Raw genomic sequence first — 23,236 nt, forward strand, 5'->3', positions numbered from 1 at the left:
GTGTAAGAAACAGAGATACAGAAAACCCGGGTTGAGTTGATAGCATTGAATCTTCCATAAAACTACAACTAAAAACCAAAACAACTAGCTCAGCTTGCAAGTGACGTCACTTGCAAGCTCGCTTATAATTCCACCTCAATGCACAAAGCAAGCTTTGATATGAAACCTCTTTAGACCAGTAATAACTTAACTGTCATTCTATGCTCAAACATCAAACGGAAGGGTGTAATCAGGTCTAATGTTAACATAAATCAAGGCACAGATAGCCCTTGCATAGACGTCTGTGTTACCGCAAATTACCGCCTGTGGTATACTGTAATTGGGGCAAATAAACATACCTGAATTCAACCTTATTACAAGGTAGGTACAGTTCAAAATCGTATATGCTAAGTTCCTTTTAGACGGTTCCAGATTGATGAAAATTCAACCTTACTAGAGACGAGTTAGGGTTTATTTTTGATGTGTTGTGAAATCTCTAATTAGTGATTGTGTTAGTATTAACTGAATTAGATTGTTTGTATTGTAGAAGTTTATTAGTATAGAAGTTTACTATTAGTATTAGTGACTATTAGGTACAAAAATGAGTTATAATAGGTATATGTTTGAAATGTTTTATTTTATCGAGCACAGATTTTTCCTCAGTGTTTTAACATAAACATTTTGAATGCATTTTTGTAAAAAATAATAGTTGCAATATATAAAAAAGTGAGAGAAATGTGAATACAGAAAACAAGCTTTTATAGCTCTGTTTTTATACGTCACGGATCTATTTAGGACACAACGCGTATAACTTTAACATAATTGAAAACTAACGTGAGTCCGAGAGTCCATATTTACTAAAAAAAGAAAAAGGACACTCATCACATTTATGACCATCCTAATCGTTACTTTTCCTCAATTTTTAACAGACAGACATACAGCGGATCCTCAGAAAAAAGTTCGGTTTTTACCTTTTTATATAGAACCATAAAAATAGGCTAGCACTTATTCCAAAAAAAAAAAAAATAACAACCACGCATTTGAAAGCCTCTTTATAAATATTTTATGAAACGTTTACAAGAATTTAAGTGCAGGTGTGGCATAAATGTTTTACGAGATACGATGTATGTTAGTTTTTTAACGAACACTAGCTGATGCACGCGGACCCGCCTGCTACATATCGAAAAAGATCCCACGGGACGATAAAATCGGGATAAAAACTATCCTATTTGTTAATCCTGGTTATGAACTATCTGTGTACTAAGTTTCATCTAAATCCGTAGTTTTTACGTGAGAGAGGAACAAACAATCATACATACAAACATTCGCGTTTATAATATTAGTAGGATTTTGTTAAGTGCTCCGCTGAAGTTTTAACGATAATAGCTTCTTTTGAGAATGTTTAATGATGTTATATGCGTAGGCTTCTTTGCCTAGTTGAGAAACTTTCTTGGGATCTTGAAATATAAGTCTAAAAACTTTTTATTTTATTTTTATGTATGCATTCGTGTTTTTATGATGTTCAACCTGCAACTGTGTCAGTGTTGGCCATAATTTGGCGTTTCGGGGGCGGGGGTTATATGAAGATAAAGTGATGAACGTATAACTTCCGAAAGGCCTCCCAAGAAAGGAGACTCGATGATTCAGATTTATCCAAAAAATAAACATCATCATGACATTTATGTTTTCTGTGACACAACTGAAGGAAAGTTTGTATTGATCTCGGTAGGCTGAATTGATAAATTGAAATTCATGTTTCAAATTTGACAAAAATTAACCCTAACCATTTACATTATAGTTACTTTTCCATACCCACTTTTATACACCGTGATTTTTTAGTCGTCTTACAAAAGCAGCCCAGTTCATGTATCCAATGACTAGAACACGTTCATCATAAAAAACACAGGTATTTATGAGATTTGAATAAATTTAAAATGCAATTTTTATTCAATATTATGATGCAATTCGTAGTTTTTTTAGAAACACAGCTCTGTTGCGAGCGCGGTCCAAGCCTTGTAACAATGGTCAGGGGACGGGCGGCGGCGTTTTTATCATTTTCAAGAGTATTTTCAGATTTCTCTTATTTAATTTTTCTTCTTACTTATTGTGTTAGGTAGACGACTAAAAAATCACCGTGTTATACAAGACTCAAATATATTCCACCAAATCAACACGTCTGGAACTACAACCTTATTCGTTCCGAAATCCAAACTTACGACCCAACCCTCACCCTTTCTAACCTAACAAAACAATCAAGGATCGCACGTACACGATTACCTCATCAAACCTTGTTCATAAACAGGCAAACTCAGGCACAACCAGGCACTCAACAGGCTAAATGCCTCATTAACATTTAGAGATTCATCAAAATTGTGAGTCTACGTCGGTGTGGCGAAGATTGGTGAGGTAAACTTGCGACTTTTACGTCGCACTATTTTTTTATACCAGATTTGTAACACTAACGTTGTCACAGTTTGTAGGAATTAAAAATGTATGAAAGTGAAGAATGGACTTGTTTTTTTTTTACGCAATTAGCCGGCTGTCTGTTTAGATATAGGCAACTAGACAGCTGAAGCAGTTTGCGTCCTCATGAATTTAAAAGATACGTTTCCCATATTAAGATGTCTTACAAACGTATGCAATTAAATAATGAAGCATTAGCTCTTGAGATCTTTTTTTCGTTTTCCAGGGTGAAACGTTAATGACTTAAACCCATGTCGAGGGCACAGCGTAGGCATAATATGTCGGACTTGCACTGACTAAAAACAACCCGGCCCCCTTTGGCTACATATACTACAGTCACGGGACTGCTCATAGTGGAGTCTACACTCCTTTAAAAATATTAATTGAATACTAAGTCTGCTTTCAAGAAAAAAATAGGGATAGGAATCACCTTCATTTGCTAACTGACCATCACTAAAACAATATTACTGGAATAGTTTTCAGTCGAAAGTGTGCCCTGTTAGTCCAGCCCGCAGGCACGATCCTCCAACAATTTGCATTCAAATAGATCATAACTAAGACGAACCTCGAATATTATAATGATCAGCCCTCCCATCTTAGTTCAGGGGTCCTGCCACCTCCTCTAAAAGTAGCGACAAGTGCGAGCGAGATGCCACTCTACAGGCGTATGTATATCTATCTCTCTTCCACAATTGCAGCAGTTTTACTTTAAGATCTGATGATAGAACCTCAAATATCGTGAAATTTACATAGCAATCATGTTGATTGAAAATTTTATTACCAATCTGTTGTTAATTTTGGTTTAAACTGTTCGAAGATTAAGGGTCCTGTTTTGCTATTATTAAATGAGATATTAATTTTAATGTATCCATTTAAATTAAAATTATTCTGGTACAATGTGGGTTATTAAAAGCTATCTCGTTACGTAAATGTAATTAGGACCAGGTTATGATAAATTGAAAGATTTTCATCAAGTTACCTGCTGTTATACATACGAATGACATGCACAAAGATACGCAGACTCAGAACAAGCATTCGTGAATCACACATACGCTTGCCCTACGCGGAGATCGAACCCGCGACTCGACACGACGTCAACCACTCTGCTATCCGAGCATATAAGCATCCTGGACATAACATCCTCATAATATATGATTAAAAACTTCTTGAAAATCAAAACGGTAACCTCATTGCCTCAAACCTCTTTACAACCCAAAACCCCCTATTCTTTTCTTCCGTCACATAACTATCAATACTGAAAGTGTCAAGTGTCACATCAAACAACGTTTTAGGAAATGGAAAATTAATAAGTTAATATTATTATTGAAAAGGAAAGTGATAAAAACGGGCAACATGAGGTTCATGGACAAATTACCGACGGTTATAAGCTGTTGCTTCTGTTGTTTCTTAAGAGCTGGGACTGTTATGATAGCGGTTTTCTCATTTGTAAGTACTTTTACGATGAATAATATACAGATAAATGAAGGAAAGTGATGAAATAAAGTGGGCTTAGTTTCTTTGCTGTGCTTGACTGAGAATGTAGATTCCAGTTGCATATTTTCCACTTTTTTAGACAGAAACCTTCTATGACTTACCTAAGACTTAACTTCTATAACTCATTATCTAATCACATTGTTAGTATCTAAATTCCACACTACGAGTATTAATGAATACATATGATTTCGCGGTAGAATGGTAGGTGAGTCCCTTATCGTAGTTAAATCTGTGGAGCAACAGTTCCAAATGTTAATAGGCAACTTCTGATCACAAAAAGTTACTCGACTATCGCTTATTTAAATAACTGCTTTGCCTACTAAATTGTTCAATCTTTATTGATGACAGACCTTAACAAGTGTTTTTTTTAATTATGTCTACTATGCTTTTTAATTTGCTTTCTTTAAAAATTAAGCCAGAGAGAAAGGCATAGGCAAAGCGGCCTCTCTAAAAAAATAATTACGATGTACCTTCCTTTCCAGATTGTAGGAGTTCTATTCGCACCAAATGTAAGTCACTCGCACGGCTACTGGGATATGAACCCGGTACTCTCGAACTACGGCTCGCTGACGGAGACCACAGCTCAAACGACATTGGGGATAGCTTCAATAATGCTGTGTACTGTCAGCGTTTTGTTAATGATCGGAGCTTGCTGTGTTAGTAACTTTGATTAGATAAGTAAAGTGACTGGCCTGGTGGTCTAGTGGTTAAGGCCCTGAATTATATGCTGGAGATCGTGAGTTGGATACCCATTCAGGATAAAAAGTTGTGTGATGATCACGATAATTTTTTCTGCCTGGGTTTAGTTTATAACTATGTCGCCCGCTTGAGGTTTAGTAAAAGATGCAAAAACATTAAGTTTCTTTAACGAAGTCGGGTATAAGTCTATACCTGTTTAGCTTCTGAGGTTATCCAACATGTTAGCTACCTCCTAAATTACAATCGAAATCGGTCTAGCTGTTGGGGCATGAAGGAGAAACAAACATACAAACATCCTCACATATTTAAGCATTTATAATATTGTTATGTGATCTGTATGTATTTTCTTATTTCAAATACTTGAATATTTAAGTGCTTTGTATATTGAACATTTCGTCCTTTTTTCAGAATATTCCCATATTAATAGAGATATATCAATGGGGCGCCATCTTGTACAGTTGCACCGTGGTTCTCATGTTCTTCATATTGGCTGTGTTCTGTTTCTTCGTGCATACAAACTGTATGATAGCTGGCGGCGTCCTGTGTATATTAATTATATGCGATGTTTTGTGTAAGTATTTAGCCTTAAGTTTCTATGGAAGCCCCCCCCCCGTCATAGTGGGATAAAAATCTAGGACGATGATGATTTAGTCTAAAACTTACATACTCTCTCCTTTGTCGTGACTGACAGACTCCACATTTGTATACCGTGGCGAACAGAATACATCCAAATAGTCTTCTTATACATTTTGTTTAATGATCCTTTGTTGATATCATTGATTTTAATTACCCCTTTACTTACTGGCCTGATATGTATATATAAGCGTTTAAAAAGTTGCAATTTATCTTTTTTACAGTGACAGTGTACTTCATAATAGTGACAAACAGTCTCAGGATGTCACTGCAGTTCCTGTCGAGTAGTGACATAGTGATTTGAGTAGGTTTAGACCCCAAATTAGTTTTGTGTTTTGTGAGTAAAGTTTTGGAAACTAATATGTGTGTTTTATTTTAAGTTTTGAGGTAACGCTTACTTTGTTGAAACGAAGGACCCATCAAAGTGCTACAATACAAATTTGACCCTTACCACGTTGTGACAAGGTCTAGAACTCATTGTCGCTGAGCGCGGAGGCTCAGCCGGGCGCGGCGCTGGGCCGGGCGCTCGACACGCGCAGCTCGCTCCCGGAGGAGCTGCCCAGAAAGTCGCCCGCCGCCACACTCTCTACACCTATAGAGAAACCCTTGGATAAAAGTCTAATCTAATCAGACGCTGGCGAAACTTGGCGTTATTGAGCTTGAGCTAAAATTTGTAACCAAAGACTTGGATCCACTGAGCCAGCCCCGATACACAAAGGGCAAAGGCAGGAACATGGGTGGCTTTTAATCAGTGGAAGTCTGACACACCCTTCCTATCAACCCAGAGCGTAAGGTGTCATTTTATGATATGCCAGTATTAGATGAAAATGGGCTTTGCTCCAGATATATATTTTTATCTTCTTGTTTACTGTGGCGCAATCCAATTAAATTAAATTAGTCCAATCCAATTAAATTACTCTAAGTTTGGTAGATAAGTAAACTTTTTTAATCTCTGTAAGCAGCGGTAATAAGCAGAGCAATGTAGAAGCTATCATACAGCATGCATAATTGCATAGTAGTGTGGTGAGGTAGGTACCTATGAGGCCTCCGAGTATATTACCCACGGCGGGGGGCCACATTCGGTGCTATGGATGCGGTCCCAATATGAGGCGAGGAGGCCAACGCTCTTTACACGTCAGCCTCCACACAACACAAGAAAGTGACCTACCGGCCCACAGTACTGGCCGGTGGAAGCCCGCGGTCGGTGTATGAAGGATTGCAACGCATTGCCATACACCGACACAAAAACGCGGATGACGTAGCACGGCGGTTCAGGTTTAATCAGTAAAAGTCTGACACTACCCATTTCCTCCCCCGAGGGAGTGGGTGTCCATGAGGATTCCCCGCCTAAACAAAAAAAAAAAAAAAGGTCCCTATGAGGCCGGGCCCACCTTCGATCAGATCGGCGAAGTCGTTGTCATCAGCGGCGGCCAGCGTGCGCGTGGCGGGCCGGAGCCGCGCGCGCGACCAGCGCGAGGGGACCTCGCCGCCACCTGAACCACACGAGAATTGGAACCTCGACAATTATATAGGCAAGCAACGGTCACAGCTAATTTTGAAATAATCAAAGGATGTACTATTGACACGAAGTGCCTGTTAAACGACATGAAATAAAAAAGCTTTTGACATTTCTTTTTATTTCGAAAACAAGCAGGAACTCGCATTTTACCCGGAGACGTTCTCATCAAATCAGATCAGATGTAACGGTCAGATAGGAAGTCGCTTAGCGGCAGTTACAGTATACTGCATACATACATACATTGCTTGGGAAATGGTACGGCAAATTTAATTCATACCGTTTTGTATCACTTTGTTCCCCGCCAAGACGCATGATCGGCAACAACCACGAAAAATAATTGCAGGCTCAAGTAAAGCCGACTATGCTATTCGAACGAGTTCATCCAAATACCTACGAATGTCTGCATTCCTAGAAATACGTACGACACATCCATCGCGACGTCTCCATCAAGACGCATCTATCGTGTCGCATCCATCACGATGCATTCATCGCGACGCATCCATCACGACGCATCCATCGCGACGTCTCCATCAAGACGCATCCATCGTGTCGCATCCATCACGACGCATTCATCGCGACGCATCCATCACGACGCATCCATCGCGACACATCCGTCACTACATCGCCATCAAGACACATCCATTGCAACGCATCCATCACGACGTCTCTATCAAGACACATCCGTTACGACGTCTCCATCACGACGCATCCATCGTGTCGGATCCACCGCGACGGCTTCACCACGACGCCTGCACCGCGACGCCTGCATCGTGACGCCTCCACCGCGACGGCTGCATCGCGACGCCTACGCCGCGACGCCTCCACCGCGACGCCTGCATCGCGACGCCTCCACCGTGACGCCTGCATCGCGACGCCTCCACCGCGACGGCTGCATCGCGACGCCTACGCCGCGACGCCTCCACCGCGACGCCTGCATCGCGACGCCTACGCCGCGACGCCTGCATCGCGACGCTTACGCCGCGACGCCTGCATCGCGACGCCTACGCCGCGACGCCTCCACCGCGACGCCTGCATTGCGACGCCTGCATCGCGACGCCTGCATCGCGACGCCTGCATCGCGACGCCTCCACCGCGACGCCTGCATCGCGACGCCTACGCCGCGACGCCTCCACCGCGACGCCTGCATCGCGACGCCTACGCCGCGACGCCTGCATCGCGACGCTTACGCCGCGACGCCTGCATCGCGACGCCTACGCCGCGACGCCTCCACCGCGACGCCTGCATTGCGACGCCTGCATCGCGACGCCTGCATCGCGACGCCTGCATCGCGACGCCTCCACCGCGACGCCTGCATCGCGACGCCTACGCCGCGACGCCTCCACCGCGACGCCTGCATCGCGACGCCTCCACCGCGACGCCTCCACCGCGACGCCTGCATCGCGACGCCTCCACCGCGACGCCTGCATCGCGACGCCTGCATCGCGACGCCTGCATCGCGACGCCTACGCCGCGACGCCTCCACCGCGACGCCTGCATCGCGACGCCTCCACCGCGACGCCTCCACCGCGACGCCTGCATCGCGACGCCTCCACCGCGACGCCTCCACCGCGACGCCTGCATCGCGACGCCTCCACCGTGACGGCTGCATCGCGACGCATACGCCGCGACGCCTCCACCGCGACGCCTGCATTGCGACGCCTGCATCGCGACGCCTCCACCGCGACGCCTCCACCGCGACGCCTGCATCGCGACGCCTCCACCGTGACGGCTGCATCGCGACGCATACGCCGCGACGCCTCCACCGCGACGCCTGCATTGCGACGCCTGCATCGCGACGCCTGCATCGCGACGCCTGCATCGCGACGCCTGCATCGCGACGCTTCCACCGCGACGCCTGCATCGCGACGCCTACGCCGCGACGCCTCCACCGCGACGCCTGCATCGCGACGCCTCCACCGCGACGCCTGCATCGCGATGCCTCCACCGCGACGCCTCCACCGCGACGCCTGCATCGCGACGCCTCCACCGCGACGCCTCCACCGCGACGCCTGCATCGCGACGCCTACGCCGCGACGCCTCCACCGCGACGCCTCCACCGCGACGCCTGCATCGCGACGCCTCCACCGCGACGCCTGCATCGCGACGCCTCCACCGCGACGCCTCCACCGCGACGCCTGCATCGCGACGCCTCCACCGCGACGCCTCCACCGCGACGCCTGCATCGCGACGCCTCCACCGCGACGCCTGCATCGCGACGCCTCCACCGCGACGCCTCCACCGCGACGCCTGCATCGCGACGCCTCCACCGCGACGCCTGCATCGCGACGCCTCCACCGCGACGCCTCCACCGCGACGCCTGCATCGCGACGCCTCCACCGCGACGCCTGCATCGCGACGCCTCCACCGCGACGCCTGCATCGCGACGCCTCCACCGCGACGCCTCCACCGCGACGCCTGCATCGCGACGCCTCCACCGTGACGGCTGCATCGCGACGCATACGCCGCGACGCCTCCACCGCGACGCCTGCATCGCGACGCCTACGCCGCGACGCCTCCACCGCGACGCCTGCATTGCGACGCCTCCACCGCGACGCCTACGCCGCGACGCCTGCATCGCGACGCCTCCACCGCGACGGCTATACGGCTATATCCTATACGAAGAAATAAAAATCAGTTGACGTATTAAATACAAACTAAACATTCATCACCTATTTAAAACAGAAGTAATAGAAAAGTGTTTGGCCGTTGAACTGCTAAGCTAACGGTAGTTGTTTCAAACTCGCACGCACCAACGTCTTTTCAAATTCATGTGCGTGTTACAACTGAGAATTTTCAAGGGTGTTCTAAAATCCTGCCGAGGTCTAGAGAGCGGTTAAGAAACCCTGAAACCAGGATATCTACCAACCATACGAAAAAAGGAACTTATAAGGCCATTTATTAAGATGAATATTACTTTACTATTTTTATGTCACGTGAAAAATTTATATCTGAACTCCATTTTCTGCCCTTATTCTTCACCTCGAAAAATATATGACAGCAATATTAATAGCTATCTATAAACTATATTGAACATTACTGAGTAGAAAAGATAAAAGAAAAAAGTCCGTCACATAGATTATTAAAGAATATTTTACACGATTTTTTTCTTTTATCTAAACAATAAAAAACCGCATAAGTAAAACGGTCACAGGTTAAGCTCAGCTTGACGCGGTTGGTCCGTAGATGGGTGACCATCTTTGTCATAATGAGTTCCTCCGTGTTTCGGAAGGCACGTTAAATTGTGGGTCCTCCTGGGTTATTCCTACATCTTTGACAGTCGTTACAGGTAGTCAGAAGCTTGAAAAATTTGACAACCAGTCTAACCAAGGGGTATCGTGTCGCCCAGGTAACTGGGTTGAGGAGGTCAGATAGGCAGTCGCTCCTTGTAAAACACTGGTACTTAGCTGAAACCTGTTAAACTGGTAGCCGACCCCAACTTAGTTGTAAAAGGCTAGGCCAATGATGATCTCAACAATAAAAAATACTGCTTTAAAGTCTAGGAGAGGGGACTTGTGACGTATGGATTTCGCAAAAAATTCACAGATGTGACGTCACTCGTAAGTTCTATTCATAGTTAATTGATCAATTTATTTGCGGGACATGAAAAAAAATATTTTATTTGATCAATTTATGTTTACGGGAGATGAGAAAAATAGGTATTCGTGGTATATAAATATCCATAATACATACTACCGATAACTTCACATTATATTTGGATTTATCCCTATTACCTACGATTGAGACTATTGCTTAGACATGCACCACCTCCTTAAAAATAAACTTCTGAAAGTGTACTTCCAAAATATAGACTATATTAAAACGTAGTGATTATATACTCTCTGATTGCACTGTCACCCGTTATGTCAACTTGTACGCGATTGATAAGTTGTGATAACATATTTTGTAACATAATTTTAATTATAAATTGTATCAAAGTAAAATAAAGTATGTGCTTGGATCATTTGGAGCCAATTGAGAATTGTTGTTTTTGTGTTAAACCTAGGAGAGCTGTGATCGTTATATCCTTCTTCAATTTGGTCTGTTACTGTCTTTTCAACCGTTATTTCTTGTACTAGCTGATACCCGCGACTTCTTCGGTGTCTACGAAGCAGTGTGTATATTAGAAGGTGTTAGGACACTGCCTATTTGATCCGCCTCTGATGATAGAGCAGCTATCATTATTATTGATGATGATTGTACCACCAGAGATGACGCCTCGTGGAAGTAGTAGTAGTTGAGAGTTTTATAAGCGAGGCGTAGGAAAAAAACTTACAGTTTAACGTATCAGAAGCGATAAAAGTATCTATTTTCATTTATAAATCAATACATAAATAAAAATGTGCATTTTTTTTATCAAAAAAATGTGTTCTGAAATTAATTATACATTTTTATTTTATTTTTGGGTTACTGTTTTGGTTATAAAGGCTTTTTTTGCTTTCACATAAGATACACTTACTGTGGCGGGCTTTTTTGGAAAACTATTGCACGGATAGTGGAGTGGTTGAAGTCATCAAGCCAAAGCCACTGAGCAAGACGCCTTGCGGGTTCGATCCCAATATAGGACAATAGTTGCTGGATTGGACTGGATTTGTTCTTACCGAACTGGTCCCTCGCGGCTCATGAGAGAGACAAGTGGAAGAAGAGTGGGGAGGCTTTTGCCCCGCAGTGGGACATTCCAGGCTAGTAAAAAGAAAAAGAAACTGTTGCAGACGTTAAAGCGAGATACATACACGGCGTAGAGCAGCATCTCTTTCACAGCTAGAACAATATTTCTTTGGCTAACAAATTAATTATATTATTTATTGTTTATAGATAGCAGCATCGACATTGTTCACTCACGCTGACTATCTTGATTTGCCTGAAACACGTTCGGTACATTTCAATTACTGGTTTATGACAACTCTGACGATTTGGTTAAGTTCCACGTTTCTCCTCGTGTCTGCCTGGTCTGGAGTTATAAGGGTGAGTTACTTTTTACAGTAAATAAGTTGAGAATGTTTTTTTATTAAATTATGCACTGGTTTACTCACGCGTATTTATTGAGATTGCCCGACTAGTTTCGACTCGCGACCCCGCCGCGTCAGCTCATTACGGAGTAAATCTTTGCATCATTTAGTAACATTTGTGTCATGTTTAGTGACATTGCGTAATGGACGTGATGAGAAAAATACCAGCTTCCTTTAAATCTATTTTGGACATAATTTTGAGAGTTTGTTTCACCTTGATACCACAATTTCTTGAATTGTCTGTATATTTAGTCTTCAAAATTGTTTAAATGAGTAAATTGTGGTGACAAAATAAGTGTCTCTCAAATTTAATTTTCACCCAACGGATTTGGATTTCTTTAGCCTGTTTGTTCTGAACCTTCAGTGTCGCAAATCAGCACTTGACCGGTTTTTATAACTTAAAGAAAAAAACAATTTTTCCTCCCGTGCAGGTTCTATTTTAACACTTTTTTAATATTTTTGGTTATAATATAAAAATGTTGTACATGGTGTTCAATTTTGTTCTAGGACAACCGCACATGCGAGATTATTCTTAAAATATACATTTGGGTGACAATTATAATTATATGCGCGCACCTTGTGTTCTGCTCCATGTACCTGCATTACTGCTGGGAGGAAAACTTCACCAGAGCTGCTATACACTTCACGTTCTCCTTGTTCTTCTGTTTACGTAAGTATTTAGCGATGAAAGTCGGGTCGAATAACCTATGGAGTTTCTTACCGGTTATTAATTAAGGGAATGGCATTTTGGAATTGTCCAACTAGAGCCACGAGTTCTTGAATATTACTTTTTGAGGTCTATTAGAAATAAAAAACTTTGGATTTGATTTTGATTTACAAAATCGGGTTTTACAAACTGCCAAAAGGGTAGATTATCGCCCAATGGGAGTCAGCAGAGGTTCGGCTCGGCGTGACTTTATGTGTTTTCACAGCTTTTATTTATGAGTATCTGTGATTATCAGTGGCTGATAATCGCACTGATGAGTTATGCCCTCCATACAAAAATATACATGACCAATATTTGCTTCCAGTCAAAACATACACAGTTATGGTTGTGAATACATATAGACGGACCTTATAATATTACCAATAAGTATTGGTAAGGAAACAAGTAGAGAAGAAGAGAGAATTCAAAAGCATTTAAGAGGTAAGATATCTTATATATTAAATTCTTATATCGATGTTCGAAATGGAAAGCCACAGAAACAGCTTGACCGATTCTCATAAAAAAATGTGAGCAAGTTGGTTAGGTCTGAGAATAGGACAACATCTATTTTTCATCACACTTTTCTGACGAGAATGTCAGCCTCCCAGTGTCTTCCTGACAACTTAAAGCGGACGGAATGATTTGATGGTTTCCCATCCGAAAAAAAAGATCCAGTTGAAAATGGCAGGACGAAATCGACTCTTTAGCACGAAACTGGTCTTGGCTAGCCAAAGACCGAGAATAGTGGAAGAAGGGAAGGCAGGTCTTTGCCTTGCACTGGGATACTAATGGCTAATAATAATAATATAATTGTCGCATTTATTTTTATAATTCTTTTGATTATTAGTTTTAGTTTCTAATTTGGATATTGGATTTGTTTTAGATCGGAGACAGAATGAATTATCGTAAGTATTCTTTTCAGTATTTTATATAGAAAAATCGGGATACGGAGTCTAAATCCGTTTAGTGGTTTTACGAAGAAGAACTAATATTCGTCTGACTCATTCTCAAAAAAAGACGTAAAAGTTTTCATTTTATTTCTCTAATACATCTATGTATCCATAAATCCACACTTACGAACTTTCTCGTCCATAATATTAGTAGTATAGAAGCTACCACCACTTATTCGCTACATGAACAGAAATCTAAGCGCTTAGTGTTGCCCCAACTGATTTCTAACATCTGTTTAACACTTGGTTTCCAAATAAACCCATTGACTTTGAAAAATATTATATTAATGGATGGTGAATGTGTACATGTCTTTGAAGCTTTAAGTTTCTAGGTATCAATATCATTGGCGTTGTTTATTGCACGAAGGTTCTGAAACTCTTTGTAACAAGAATTGCATCGCCATAGCAACAAATATCAAGACATCACGACTGACATAACTTGACAAATACATATCAATTAAGTGTCAAAATCCCTTTACATTATGTCAAATTATTGTTGTAAATAATATTTATTTTAAATAAAAGTATTAATAAATAAGCAATCATGTGTGACATTTTCCCCGAAGTTGATAACTGTTGTTTCGTCGCGTCAATAAGGGTCGGAATGCTCTTTATTGCAGTTTTGAGCATTGTAAGTACACTCTCTTGACGATCTTTTAACTATGGACAACAAATAACAGATAATCGTCCAAAAAATGCAAAATTAATATGGTATTACGATGAAAAATCAGTTCTAAAGTACATAATCTTTAAATTCATTTTCGGTTGCTGAATTGTTAAAGAAATGTGCGGCTTCTAATATTCTGTAGAATGCTTTTGTACATGTTGATACTCGTCGGGCGGATAATATATAATTTTGTATTGAACTTGATTTTCATCCAACGAAGATTGCATCATTAGTGGCTTAAGATGGTGTCTTCTTTATGTGAGTATTAAAAAAATAAAAGATGGAACAAATCTGAAAACCCACGTTTTTAAATGTCACCTCATTCAAATTTCATCAAAATCGGTCCAGCCGATTTTAAGGTTGTAAATTGCAATATCATCGGGTTTGAAGCTACCCTGAAAATTTCAGCCTGCTAGCTTATCGGGAAGTGCTTCCAGTAAAAATCCAACCGGAACGACAAACAAGCAAACAAACAAGAAAGTGAGTGTATAAAAACGTGGGAATAAAACTCAGTACTAGACTTTATTTGTTACTGACTAAACCTGAACCACCGGGGAATATCTCCCGCGCTTTAGCTGGTCGGCTCTGGTCGTGGTGGCCTTGGCCACAGACTTGCTCAGATCGATCTGGTACTTTCCTCAAAGGCCAGTCCAAAGAAATACCGTGCATTGGTTAATGCATTTATATTCGCATTTAAATTGTCTGGATTTTAAAAGAGACTGCGACCCCTAAGTTCGTTTCGACATTTCTTCTCAGGGTAGTCAGATAGGAAATGTCGACTCCAGCGCTCTCAAAAAAAGAAGACATGTAAAAGTGATGATATATCCTACTTACAGAATAAATGATTTCATTTCAAAACTCATTCAGTTTCCCCAAAAGGTTTCAATAATTCGATATTCTTCGTAAATCATTGTTAAGTATTTATATTGTTAGCGTATTTAAACCGATTCCGGTAGGATTCACGGTAGCTGCATAATTAGGGGCTCGCCACAATGCAACCACACTGTTTTGGGAGTTCGTGTATCGAGCGTTTATTATGTGTAATTAATTACGAGTATATTTTGGGTATTAATATTTTGATCATTCCGTGTACGGAATGATCATGTATGAAAGGGTAAAAAGCCTGCTTTCCGCCCGTTACCAGGGTGTATCTCAGGAACCGTGATGTCTGGTCAGTTGACATTTACACGGATACCCGAGTGGTTGAGGTCATCACGCCAATCCCACTTTGCGCGACGTGTCGTGGGTTCGATCGCCACGTAGGACAAGCCTTTGTGTTATCCACAAATGCTTGTTTTGAGTCTGGGTGTCTTTGTGCATGTGAATTGTATATTTGTGAAACCCACCACGACACCATGGTTAAATTCCCTAATAGGGGGAACTCTCCCTGTCGGGGAGTCGTTATAATAAATAAAGAAATAAAACAAATATGTATATATTTCTGCGACCGTTATAAAAATATATATATAAAGGTCCAGGTTAAGGAAAGCTTGTAACGATCTCATATGTGTTGGTACCATAAGTTTAGTCTATTTATACTGAAACCCTGTGTTTCGCGAGTCCCACTCGCATACGAATGGTTTTGTTATTAAGTAGACTTTGTTTATTATTTTTTTACCGTGTTTTGCAAGTAATATTTACTTTGTTAAGCGCTCTAACTAATATAAATACCATTTCCTACCAATATTATAAACGGAAAAGTTTGTAAGTATGCAAGTTACTCTTTCACGCAAAACCACTGAACAGATTTAAACGAAACTTGGTACACCGGCCGTTTATAACCTGGAGTAGCACAAATCATAAATTTTTATGGCGATTTTACGTCCCCGTGGGATCATTATCAAATTGTAGTGGTCGGGCTAGCGGACAACAGCTAGTATACAATAATTTATTTTTCAGACGACCGGCGCTCTCACCCTTGGCATCATAGAACAGAGGACAGGCGTCGGGTTCGATAAAATAATGACAATATACGACAATGTCACTCATGTTCATGGTGAGTTACTTAATAGATTAACGTTTGCCCAATTTGTCCAGTCAGCTGGTATATGTACTGCCTTCTTGGCGTTGCTCCTTCTCTTCTTGTGATAGCAGTTAAGGATGATCAATGAATAAAAATATTGATTTGATTTCGCAGTTGAATGTGCGAGTATCTGTATTAGACCTTATGTAAACCATATATGTAACATTATGGTATGCAATAAAGAATTGAATTAATTTACTTTAATGAGTGTGTTCGTTATTTCAGAGGCCGAAGAGGCTCTGTCACAGCTGAGTAACCTGATCTCAACCGCTGTCACAGCCATTTCAATATCTTTCATGTTAGGTGGTGTGATCCTACTCATCGCCAATTTAACGGTAATTATTTAGTCATATTTTAAATGGAACAAATAAAATGTGGTTATGCAATGGTCTTTACAGAAGGCGCAAACAGATTAATTAGCCATATCCTAGTTGAATTAATCAAATTAATCCATATTCAACGGCCAAGTCTTTTCCCAACTATGTTAGGGTCGGCTTCCAGTCTAACCGGATTCAGCTAAGTACCAGTGTTTTACAAGGAACGACTACCTATCTGACCTCTTTAACCCAGTTACCTGGGCAACAATATGCCTTAGAATGGTTGTCAGACTTTCTAGCTTCTGACTACCTGTAAGGACTATCAAAGATGTATGAGTAGAGCAAAAAAAACAATTACATGTCAGATTTGCTATGACAAAGATGGTCACCCACTCAAGACCGACCGTGTCAAGTGTAGTTTAACCTGTGATCGATCAACTTGTGCAGTTATAACCTCTCCTCACTATTTGCCTGAATATATTTGTATTTTTTTACAGGACCAAGAGGGTCTAGCCCAAATATTCGTTGTGCTGGTCTTTCTGAACATTGTAGTCGGTTCGGTCCTCATATTAGCCATCGGCATGGAATGTATTCTGGAGCCAATATGTCTGCTTGGCAAGATGGACTGGCTGTCAGCCGCTACTTGCCTAATAATGATGGTTTTCTATTTAGTATGTGAGTACTCATTTGTTTATATTGATAATTTTATCACATCGGAGAGAAAACGTGCAATCAGAGAGTTCTTATGCTGTTTCTTCTCTCGGGAGTCTGCACTTAGGAAACGGTGGAGGGCAGGTGAATCTAAATGCTGTCTTACTTTATTTGATGGCATTTAAGGTCTGCTGCTTAGTAGCCTAATTTGACTAAATGTCTTTTATTTCTGTTTTTAATATCATTTCATGGTGATCAGGGTGAAATGTGTATTCAGATAAGTTTAAAGAAGTAGTCAAAGCTTGAGCTTCTGTTGAATGCATAGACATTAAAAAAAAAGTTTATTCAAAGGAAAGTAAAGTTTAGGCAAAGCCGCCGGCAAAACCTAGTGTTTCAATTATCATGATACGTAAGTAGGGGTACAAATATGGAGAAGTTTGTAAGAGTACGTACGTGTGAACACGCCACAGCTGTCGATTTGACGATTGTAGTCCAGGAGTCATTGAACCAGATTTTTTTATCAAAAAAGTTTTTATAGAATAGACTAGAATAGTTTATTTACAAGACTGCACTAAATCGGAGAGTTACGTTTTCACCGTCCTATAATTTTGATGCACTTTGGATTTTGATACGATGCGCGAAGGTAGGTGTTACAATAAAAAATTAAACAGTAAATGCTATATTTCATAGAAAAGAGCGTCGAGAAATGGCACGTTCGCATCGTTTCCTTGGTCGTCCTCTTCCCCTATATCCATCCACATCCATACTCAAAACCCACCTCACCACATGATTCTCATTCCTCCGCTATAGCCATACAACGACAGCCGGTTGCCACGGAGTATTTCTGTAACCGCTGCCACTTTCTAACTTTAAATCTACCATGACAAACGCGTGTAATACTAGCATAGCTACATAGTAACATTGTTGTTTCGTAAAATATTTATTAATTTAATTATATTGTACTTCGAAATTCCAATTTAATGGATATCATTTTGAATTAACAGAATATTATGTTCTGTTTGTAACCAGAATGCATGAAATTGTTCATTTTGTATATTAAATACAATTTAAGTAATCCCTAGAATTCTCGTAATAATTCATGTTTTTGATGCAATATTGAATTACCAATTACTGGAGAAATAATACAAATTATAGGTAACGTTTAATCTATGAATTTATTTAATTTTTACTATGAATTTATTTAGATTAACAGAAAATTAAAAGTATAAATTAACAAATTTGATAATTATTGAAAAATAATTACATAATTTTTCTTAGAGACCTTCTCTTAAGGAAAAGTTTCGTTCTTAATAGTAACTTGCAGACAAACAAAGACTTCCCAAATGAGCCACATTAGAGGCCTTCGGGTGTTCAAACAAAACGTTTCCATAAGATCTAGAAGCAGGTTAAAATGCCATACGAGGAAATTTAGATTGCACGAATAACCGAGTGGTTAAGTTTACCACGCCATGCCCACTATACGTGACGTGTCGCGATATCAATCCTCGCGTAGGACCAGCGTTTGTGTTTTCCTCAAATGTTTGTCTGGGTGTCTTTGTGCGTGTGACTTGAATATTTGTGCACCCCCGCCCTTTCGGCTCAAGGATTAAATTCCTTAATGCGGGAGTCAAAAAAAGATGACGACAAAAATATGAACCCTGCCTCTTACACTACCTTACATGTAGAGATCCCATTTAATACCAGTTGGACTAGAACTGTATAAATTGCTGGGAAGCGTCCTGTTTTCACTAATCCATGTTCTTATTCTCTGGCTTAGAGAGAATTTAAATCAGTTGAACTAGGTTTTATTTACCTTGAATTTCGTGTTATAGAACCTGTTATTATTATTATAGAATTATGTTGTATTAGATTTATAAATACTGTAGCTGTTTATATTTTATCTAAATAAAAAAAACCATTGAAATATTTGAAATTTGTCATACTATTTTTACTAGTCAAGCGCTTTCATTTCAAGAGTTATCAAAAATGTAAAATCCGCCGGCGTTTTGTAGAGGCCATCTTTTAAGAATTCAAATATGTTTAGCACCTAAAGTCAATAAATACCCTTAAAATATAAAAACAAAATCGAAATCGGTTCACCCGTTCGATAGTTACGGTACTGCAAACAGACACAGCGATATGTCAAACTTATAGCAACACGCTTTTGCGGCGAGGCTTAAAAAGAAAATAGCATTTGACATCATCTGCTACCAAAGTCAAAACCCATTCTGACGACCAGCCTTGAGAAAATGGGATTGGGATACTGTGTTACCCACTGAAATGTATTGCGGAAGTCGAATAGGACGCCCCACGAATATACGGTATCTACGTTAATCTGGTAACACTGAAACCTGATCCCAGCATTGTAGAGACGTTCATATTAACAAAGGCACGTCACTATTGGTTAAGCGGCTAAGCTTAACTTGGCTTCAATACGGTCAAATGCGAGTCGGAGTGGTGGCCCTGGGTTTCCATGCAAAAAGGTGAACATAAAAAAACCTGTGAGGTTAGGTACACTGAATTTTTTAGTCTTTGCGGAATTAACCGTTTGATAAATAAATTTATTTGTCACCCACCAAAAAATCTATGACTGTGAAGGGTCATTCAGACGAAGCTAGAAATAAAATGCAAGTTGCTGTTTATTGTGTAGCGGCGCAGCTCGAATATCTAACGTGATATTATGATCGCCCGTAATTTATTACAACTTGCACGATTTTTCTCATCTTGTCTAAATGGGCCCTAATAACCGTAATTTAACCTCGATATTTAGTTGAAGTATTCTTCTTCCATTCTTACCCTAAAGGTACGGAAGCCTAAAACAAATAATAAAGTATTTCATGTCACATTACCTTATAAACCTTGGCAGGTGTGGAAGAGAGACAACACTCTATGCCGTGTAGAGCGCTGTCCCGCGTCCACGATGAACACTCACTTAAAAAAGTTTAATAATTGATTCAAAACGTTTGTTCCAGTGTGGTTCTATTTCGTTTGCGTTGTGAACACGTACGCTACCAACGGAGTGTGACCTCACACATTAAGAGTAACAGAAAAATAAAAGTTATCTGGAGACAATTGTATAAGCAAGCAAAGAACAAGATCGAAAGTATAAGGTGTTGTGACGTCAGAGAATTGTACTGCGAAGTACAAACATACAAGAATTTGTTTTTAAGTGATTTTTTTTGTCAAATATACACTTTTTGACGATTGTTCTTTGTTTTTTTTTTTGCGGCACTGCTTTATTTATATACATGTATGTATTTGAGATTGGACGTTTTATTTTCCTTGTACTTATGATATAAAATTCTCGTGTCACAATTTTAGTTACCATATTGTTCCAAAACGGCTTGAGCTTTAATGAATTTATTGGTGCTTATTTTGTAGGTCTGAGAATAGGGATGATGACTGGGTATGAAAAAAAAACTCATTAGTCCCTCAGTTAGATAATTGAAAAGATTGAGACACGTATTTTTTCCTTTTTCAGAAAACCTAGAATTGACAAAGATTAACTGCTTTAAAGTTTAGGAGAGGGGGCTTGTGACGTAACGATAGAGTAAAATTTATACTCAATCGTGACATCACGCGTAAGTTTCATTCACTTTAATTTGGTCAATTTATGTTTGCGGGACAAATTAAAAAATACGTATCCATTATACAAAAAACTACAAGAAGGACACTGCAAAAAAAAATTGTCATCATCCCTATTAACTGCATGCTTTTCATAATTCCCAATAATTAGGGCTGTCTAACCCTATCATTTGCAGCACCAGATAGTCATTATCAGCTGTCTGTCAAAACAACCTCACGACATACCAAGTTACAATTCAATTGTTTTACACAAATGTATCCTTCTTTTGAGTTGTTGTAAGTTATTTTAGAAGAACTAATTAATGTTGGCAGACCATTCATTACGACTAAGTATGGATAGGATTGGAGTGGGAGTGTTAGTGTTTATAGTCGACCTATTACTTGACTGTTTAATGGCAGAGGCTTGTATCTCTGTATTGTTGTGACGGGATTAGTGTCTATACTGTTAGCTTGAATTGGGATTAGTTGATGCGGAAAAGAGATGGTGAATTAATACTCAATTCCTATTTTTAATAACTTTTCTTCTATAGGAGCTTGTGGCTAAACTACATGTGCACAATCACAGGTTAGGCCCTGCTTAATACGGTCGGTCCGTTTATGACCGTCTATGTTTTGAACGAGTTCCTCCGAGTCGATTTATGACCGTAACAATCGTCGCTGAACATCGAACTTTATTTCGCCATTCGTGGTTACAGCGGTAATAGAAATACATAATTAGTGGGAAATACAATTAAAAAAAAATTAAAATTAAAAATATATTTATTAAAAACATAGTTCACATTACTTAAATACATGTACGAATACAAATGACTCGGATGTAAAACCAGTAAAAATATCTTAATAGTCATAATCATAGGAGTTGAGTTAATCTAAACCAAAACATAATAATAAACGAGAAGGATGGTCTAAAGATAATATAGGGACACCCGAACTAGGTTTGTTTTAAACCTGTGTTTCGGGTTATCAGTGCAGAAAAATGATTGATGGATATTTTAATGTAATTCTATCACTTAATTGTATTATAAAAGACTAAGCAGGACAAGCTGTCCTGAATTATTTAATTACATTACCTGTACTTATTATTATAATTTCTAAGCTAAACAGTTTATTGTAATATTTCTAGCAATTTTTCCGTATCTGAGTAATAGAGGGACTGTAAGTATTCTGTTACCATTCTATTACACCTATTTAAGCTTACACTATATAACTTAAGTAGCCTGTTAAATTTGTTATATAAATAGGGTCCTTGAAATAAATAAAATCTGTTAGTAAAAGCATGTTGCGTTTGTGGGTTAGTGCAAACTAAATCCTTTCTTCTCTTGCCGGAAGGTACCGGGCTGAAACCAATTTCAGTATGCTGGAGTCGTACTATATGTAGAATAAATAACTGGCGTACTGTAAGTACTTTGCATTCCCTGTATAACTGGTGAGTAGGAAACCTGAAAGGACGAAAAGTGGCGACCTTTAGGATTGCTCTTTGAGCACGTTCTAGGGGCAAGATGATGACAATGTCTAGCTATTTCGGTTGTTGAAGTGCCTTTTGACGGACAGACGGACTGACAGATATACAAACAGCGGAGTCTCTGTAATTTTTTCCGTTTTAAATTTTTGTCTACGGAATCTTAAAAAATCTGCAATGAAACATTACTTAGGTAGGAAACCAATATGCAATGTTGTCAAAGGACTTTTTTATCTCGTATTGGATCTCTGAATATTCACGGTACCTCGTAATTAAAAACGTCGGGAATTCTTATTTGGTTTTGTACATCCTTTTTTCAATATGTAGGGACTTTTAATCATTGTACACATGTTCCGTGTCATGTTGTAAGAAAAAGTCGATTTTTTTCGCGACAACCGCAGAAAATGAAAGTCCGATTTTGAATCGATTTGACATTTTGTAGCTTACTGTATATTAATAGTAAACTGCACTTTTGGAACCAATATGGTTTTTGTTGCAAATAGGATATTCACAATCACTTCGTAGCCCGCTCGTCATTAGTAGCAAAATAGGTCATTCTTAATACTCAATACTCAATAATTTATTGCATTCCAAATGTATTCTTTGGTGGTAAAAGTTATAAATAGATCATAACATGGACCCTGTCGGGCACAGCAAATAAGTAGTTTTACTAGAGAGAGGAGCATTTATAGATCATTTTATCTTTTTCATACAAAACGTTACGTAATACCCTATGAATACCTTTGGCGTAGCATGATAGCATAGTGAATATTCAAAATCAAATATATCCTTTATTCCTCTTGAAAAGGTTAAGATACAAGTTACAATAATAAATGTACAGCCTATATTAAAACCTTTATGAGAGCTGGAGTCCGCACTAGGTTCAAGACCTGTATGACGGATCTCCAGGCTCTCTGCCTCAAACTGTATATTCATATTAGCTGGCTTATAAATAATTACAACAAAAAGTATGAAATGATACAAAATTTATGAGAGATACTAACAAAAATATTGTATAAACAAGAAGTAGTAATTCGTAGCAAGCACGTAGCTAAATCGGCCATTCGTAGCAAGCAAAATCATAC

At 39.9% G+C, this 23,236-nt stretch overlaps 2 protein-coding genes across 4 annotated transcripts; both read left to right on the plus strand.

The window, feature by feature from the left end:
- The first annotated feature begins 3,599 nt into the window (after positions 1-3,599).
- On the plus strand, positions 3,600-5,628 carry LOC113494767. Its single transcript, XM_026873219.1, has 4 exons — positions 3,600-3,888; positions 4,419-4,592; positions 5,044-5,206; positions 5,493-5,628. The coding sequence occupies exons 1-4, from the start codon at positions 3,796-3,798 to the stop codon at positions 5,570-5,572; spliced, it is 510 nt and encodes a 169-aa protein (XP_026729020.1). The 5' UTR covers positions 3,600-3,795; the 3' UTR covers positions 5,573-5,628.
- Positions 5,629-10,674: 5,046 nt separating this feature from the next.
- Positions 10,675-20,301, plus strand: LOC113495428. 3 transcript variants are annotated; one of them, XM_026874141.1, is made up of 9 exons: positions 10,675-10,824; positions 11,600-11,749; positions 12,301-12,463; positions 12,825-12,940; positions 13,383-13,404; positions 16,016-16,112; positions 16,365-16,474; positions 16,954-17,131; positions 20,080-20,301. In XM_026874141.1, the coding sequence occupies exons 6-9, from the start codon at positions 16,079-16,081 to the stop codon at positions 20,130-20,132; spliced, it is 375 nt and encodes a 124-aa protein (XP_026729942.1). In that variant the 5' UTR covers positions 10,675-10,824; positions 11,600-11,749; positions 12,301-12,463; positions 12,825-12,940; positions 13,383-13,404; positions 16,016-16,078; the 3' UTR covers positions 20,133-20,301. The 3 variants fall into 3 exon arrangements, with proteins under 3 accessions (XP_026729942.1, XP_026729941.1, XP_026729943.1); XM_026874140.1 differs by lacking the exons at positions 10,675-10,824; positions 11,600-11,749; positions 12,301-12,463; positions 12,825-12,940; positions 13,383-13,404 and adding an exon at positions 13,907-14,080; XM_026874142.1 differs by lacking the exons at positions 10,675-10,824; positions 11,600-11,749; positions 12,301-12,463; positions 12,825-12,940; positions 13,383-13,404 and adding an exon at positions 14,198-14,374.
- Positions 20,302-23,236: the final 2,935 nt, after the last annotated feature.

This window comes from Trichoplusia ni, chromosome 6 (assembly GCF_003590095.1).
Source record: "Trichoplusia ni isolate ovarian cell line Hi5 chromosome 6, tn1, whole genome shotgun sequence".
In the NCBI taxonomy this organism is placed as follows: domain Eukaryota; kingdom Metazoa; phylum Arthropoda; class Insecta; order Lepidoptera; family Noctuidae; genus Trichoplusia; species Trichoplusia ni.

What these genes read in the sequence shown, in the direction of transcription:
- LOC113494767 (XM_026873219.1), top strand. Translation starts at nt 3,796, where the DNA reads ATGAGGTTCATGGACAAATTACCGACGGTTATAAGCTGTTGCTTCTGT. An exon ending in TGATAGCGGTTTTCTCATTT is followed by an intron (nt 3,889 to 4,418) that starts GTAAGTACTTTT and finishes CTTCCTTTCCAG; the next exon opens with ATTGTAGGAGTTCTATTCGC. An exon ending in TAATGATCGGAGCTTGCTGT is followed by an intron (nt 4,593 to 5,043) that starts GTTAGTAACTTT and finishes TCCTTTTTTCAG; the next exon opens with AATATTCCCATATTAATAGA.
- LOC113495428 (XM_026874140.1), top strand. Translation starts at nt 13,994, where the DNA reads ATGTGTGACATTTTCCCCGAAGTTGATAACTGTTGTTTCGTCGCGTCA. An exon ending in CAATGTCACTCATGTTCATG is followed by an intron (nt 16,113 to 16,364) that starts GTGAGTTACTTA and finishes TCGTTATTTCAG; the next exon opens with AGGCCGAAGAGGCTCTGTCA. An exon ending in GATGGTTTTCTATTTAGTAT is followed by an intron (nt 17,132 to 20,079) that starts GTGAGTACTCAT and finishes CGTTTGTTCCAG; the next exon opens with TGTGGTTCTATTTCGTTTGC.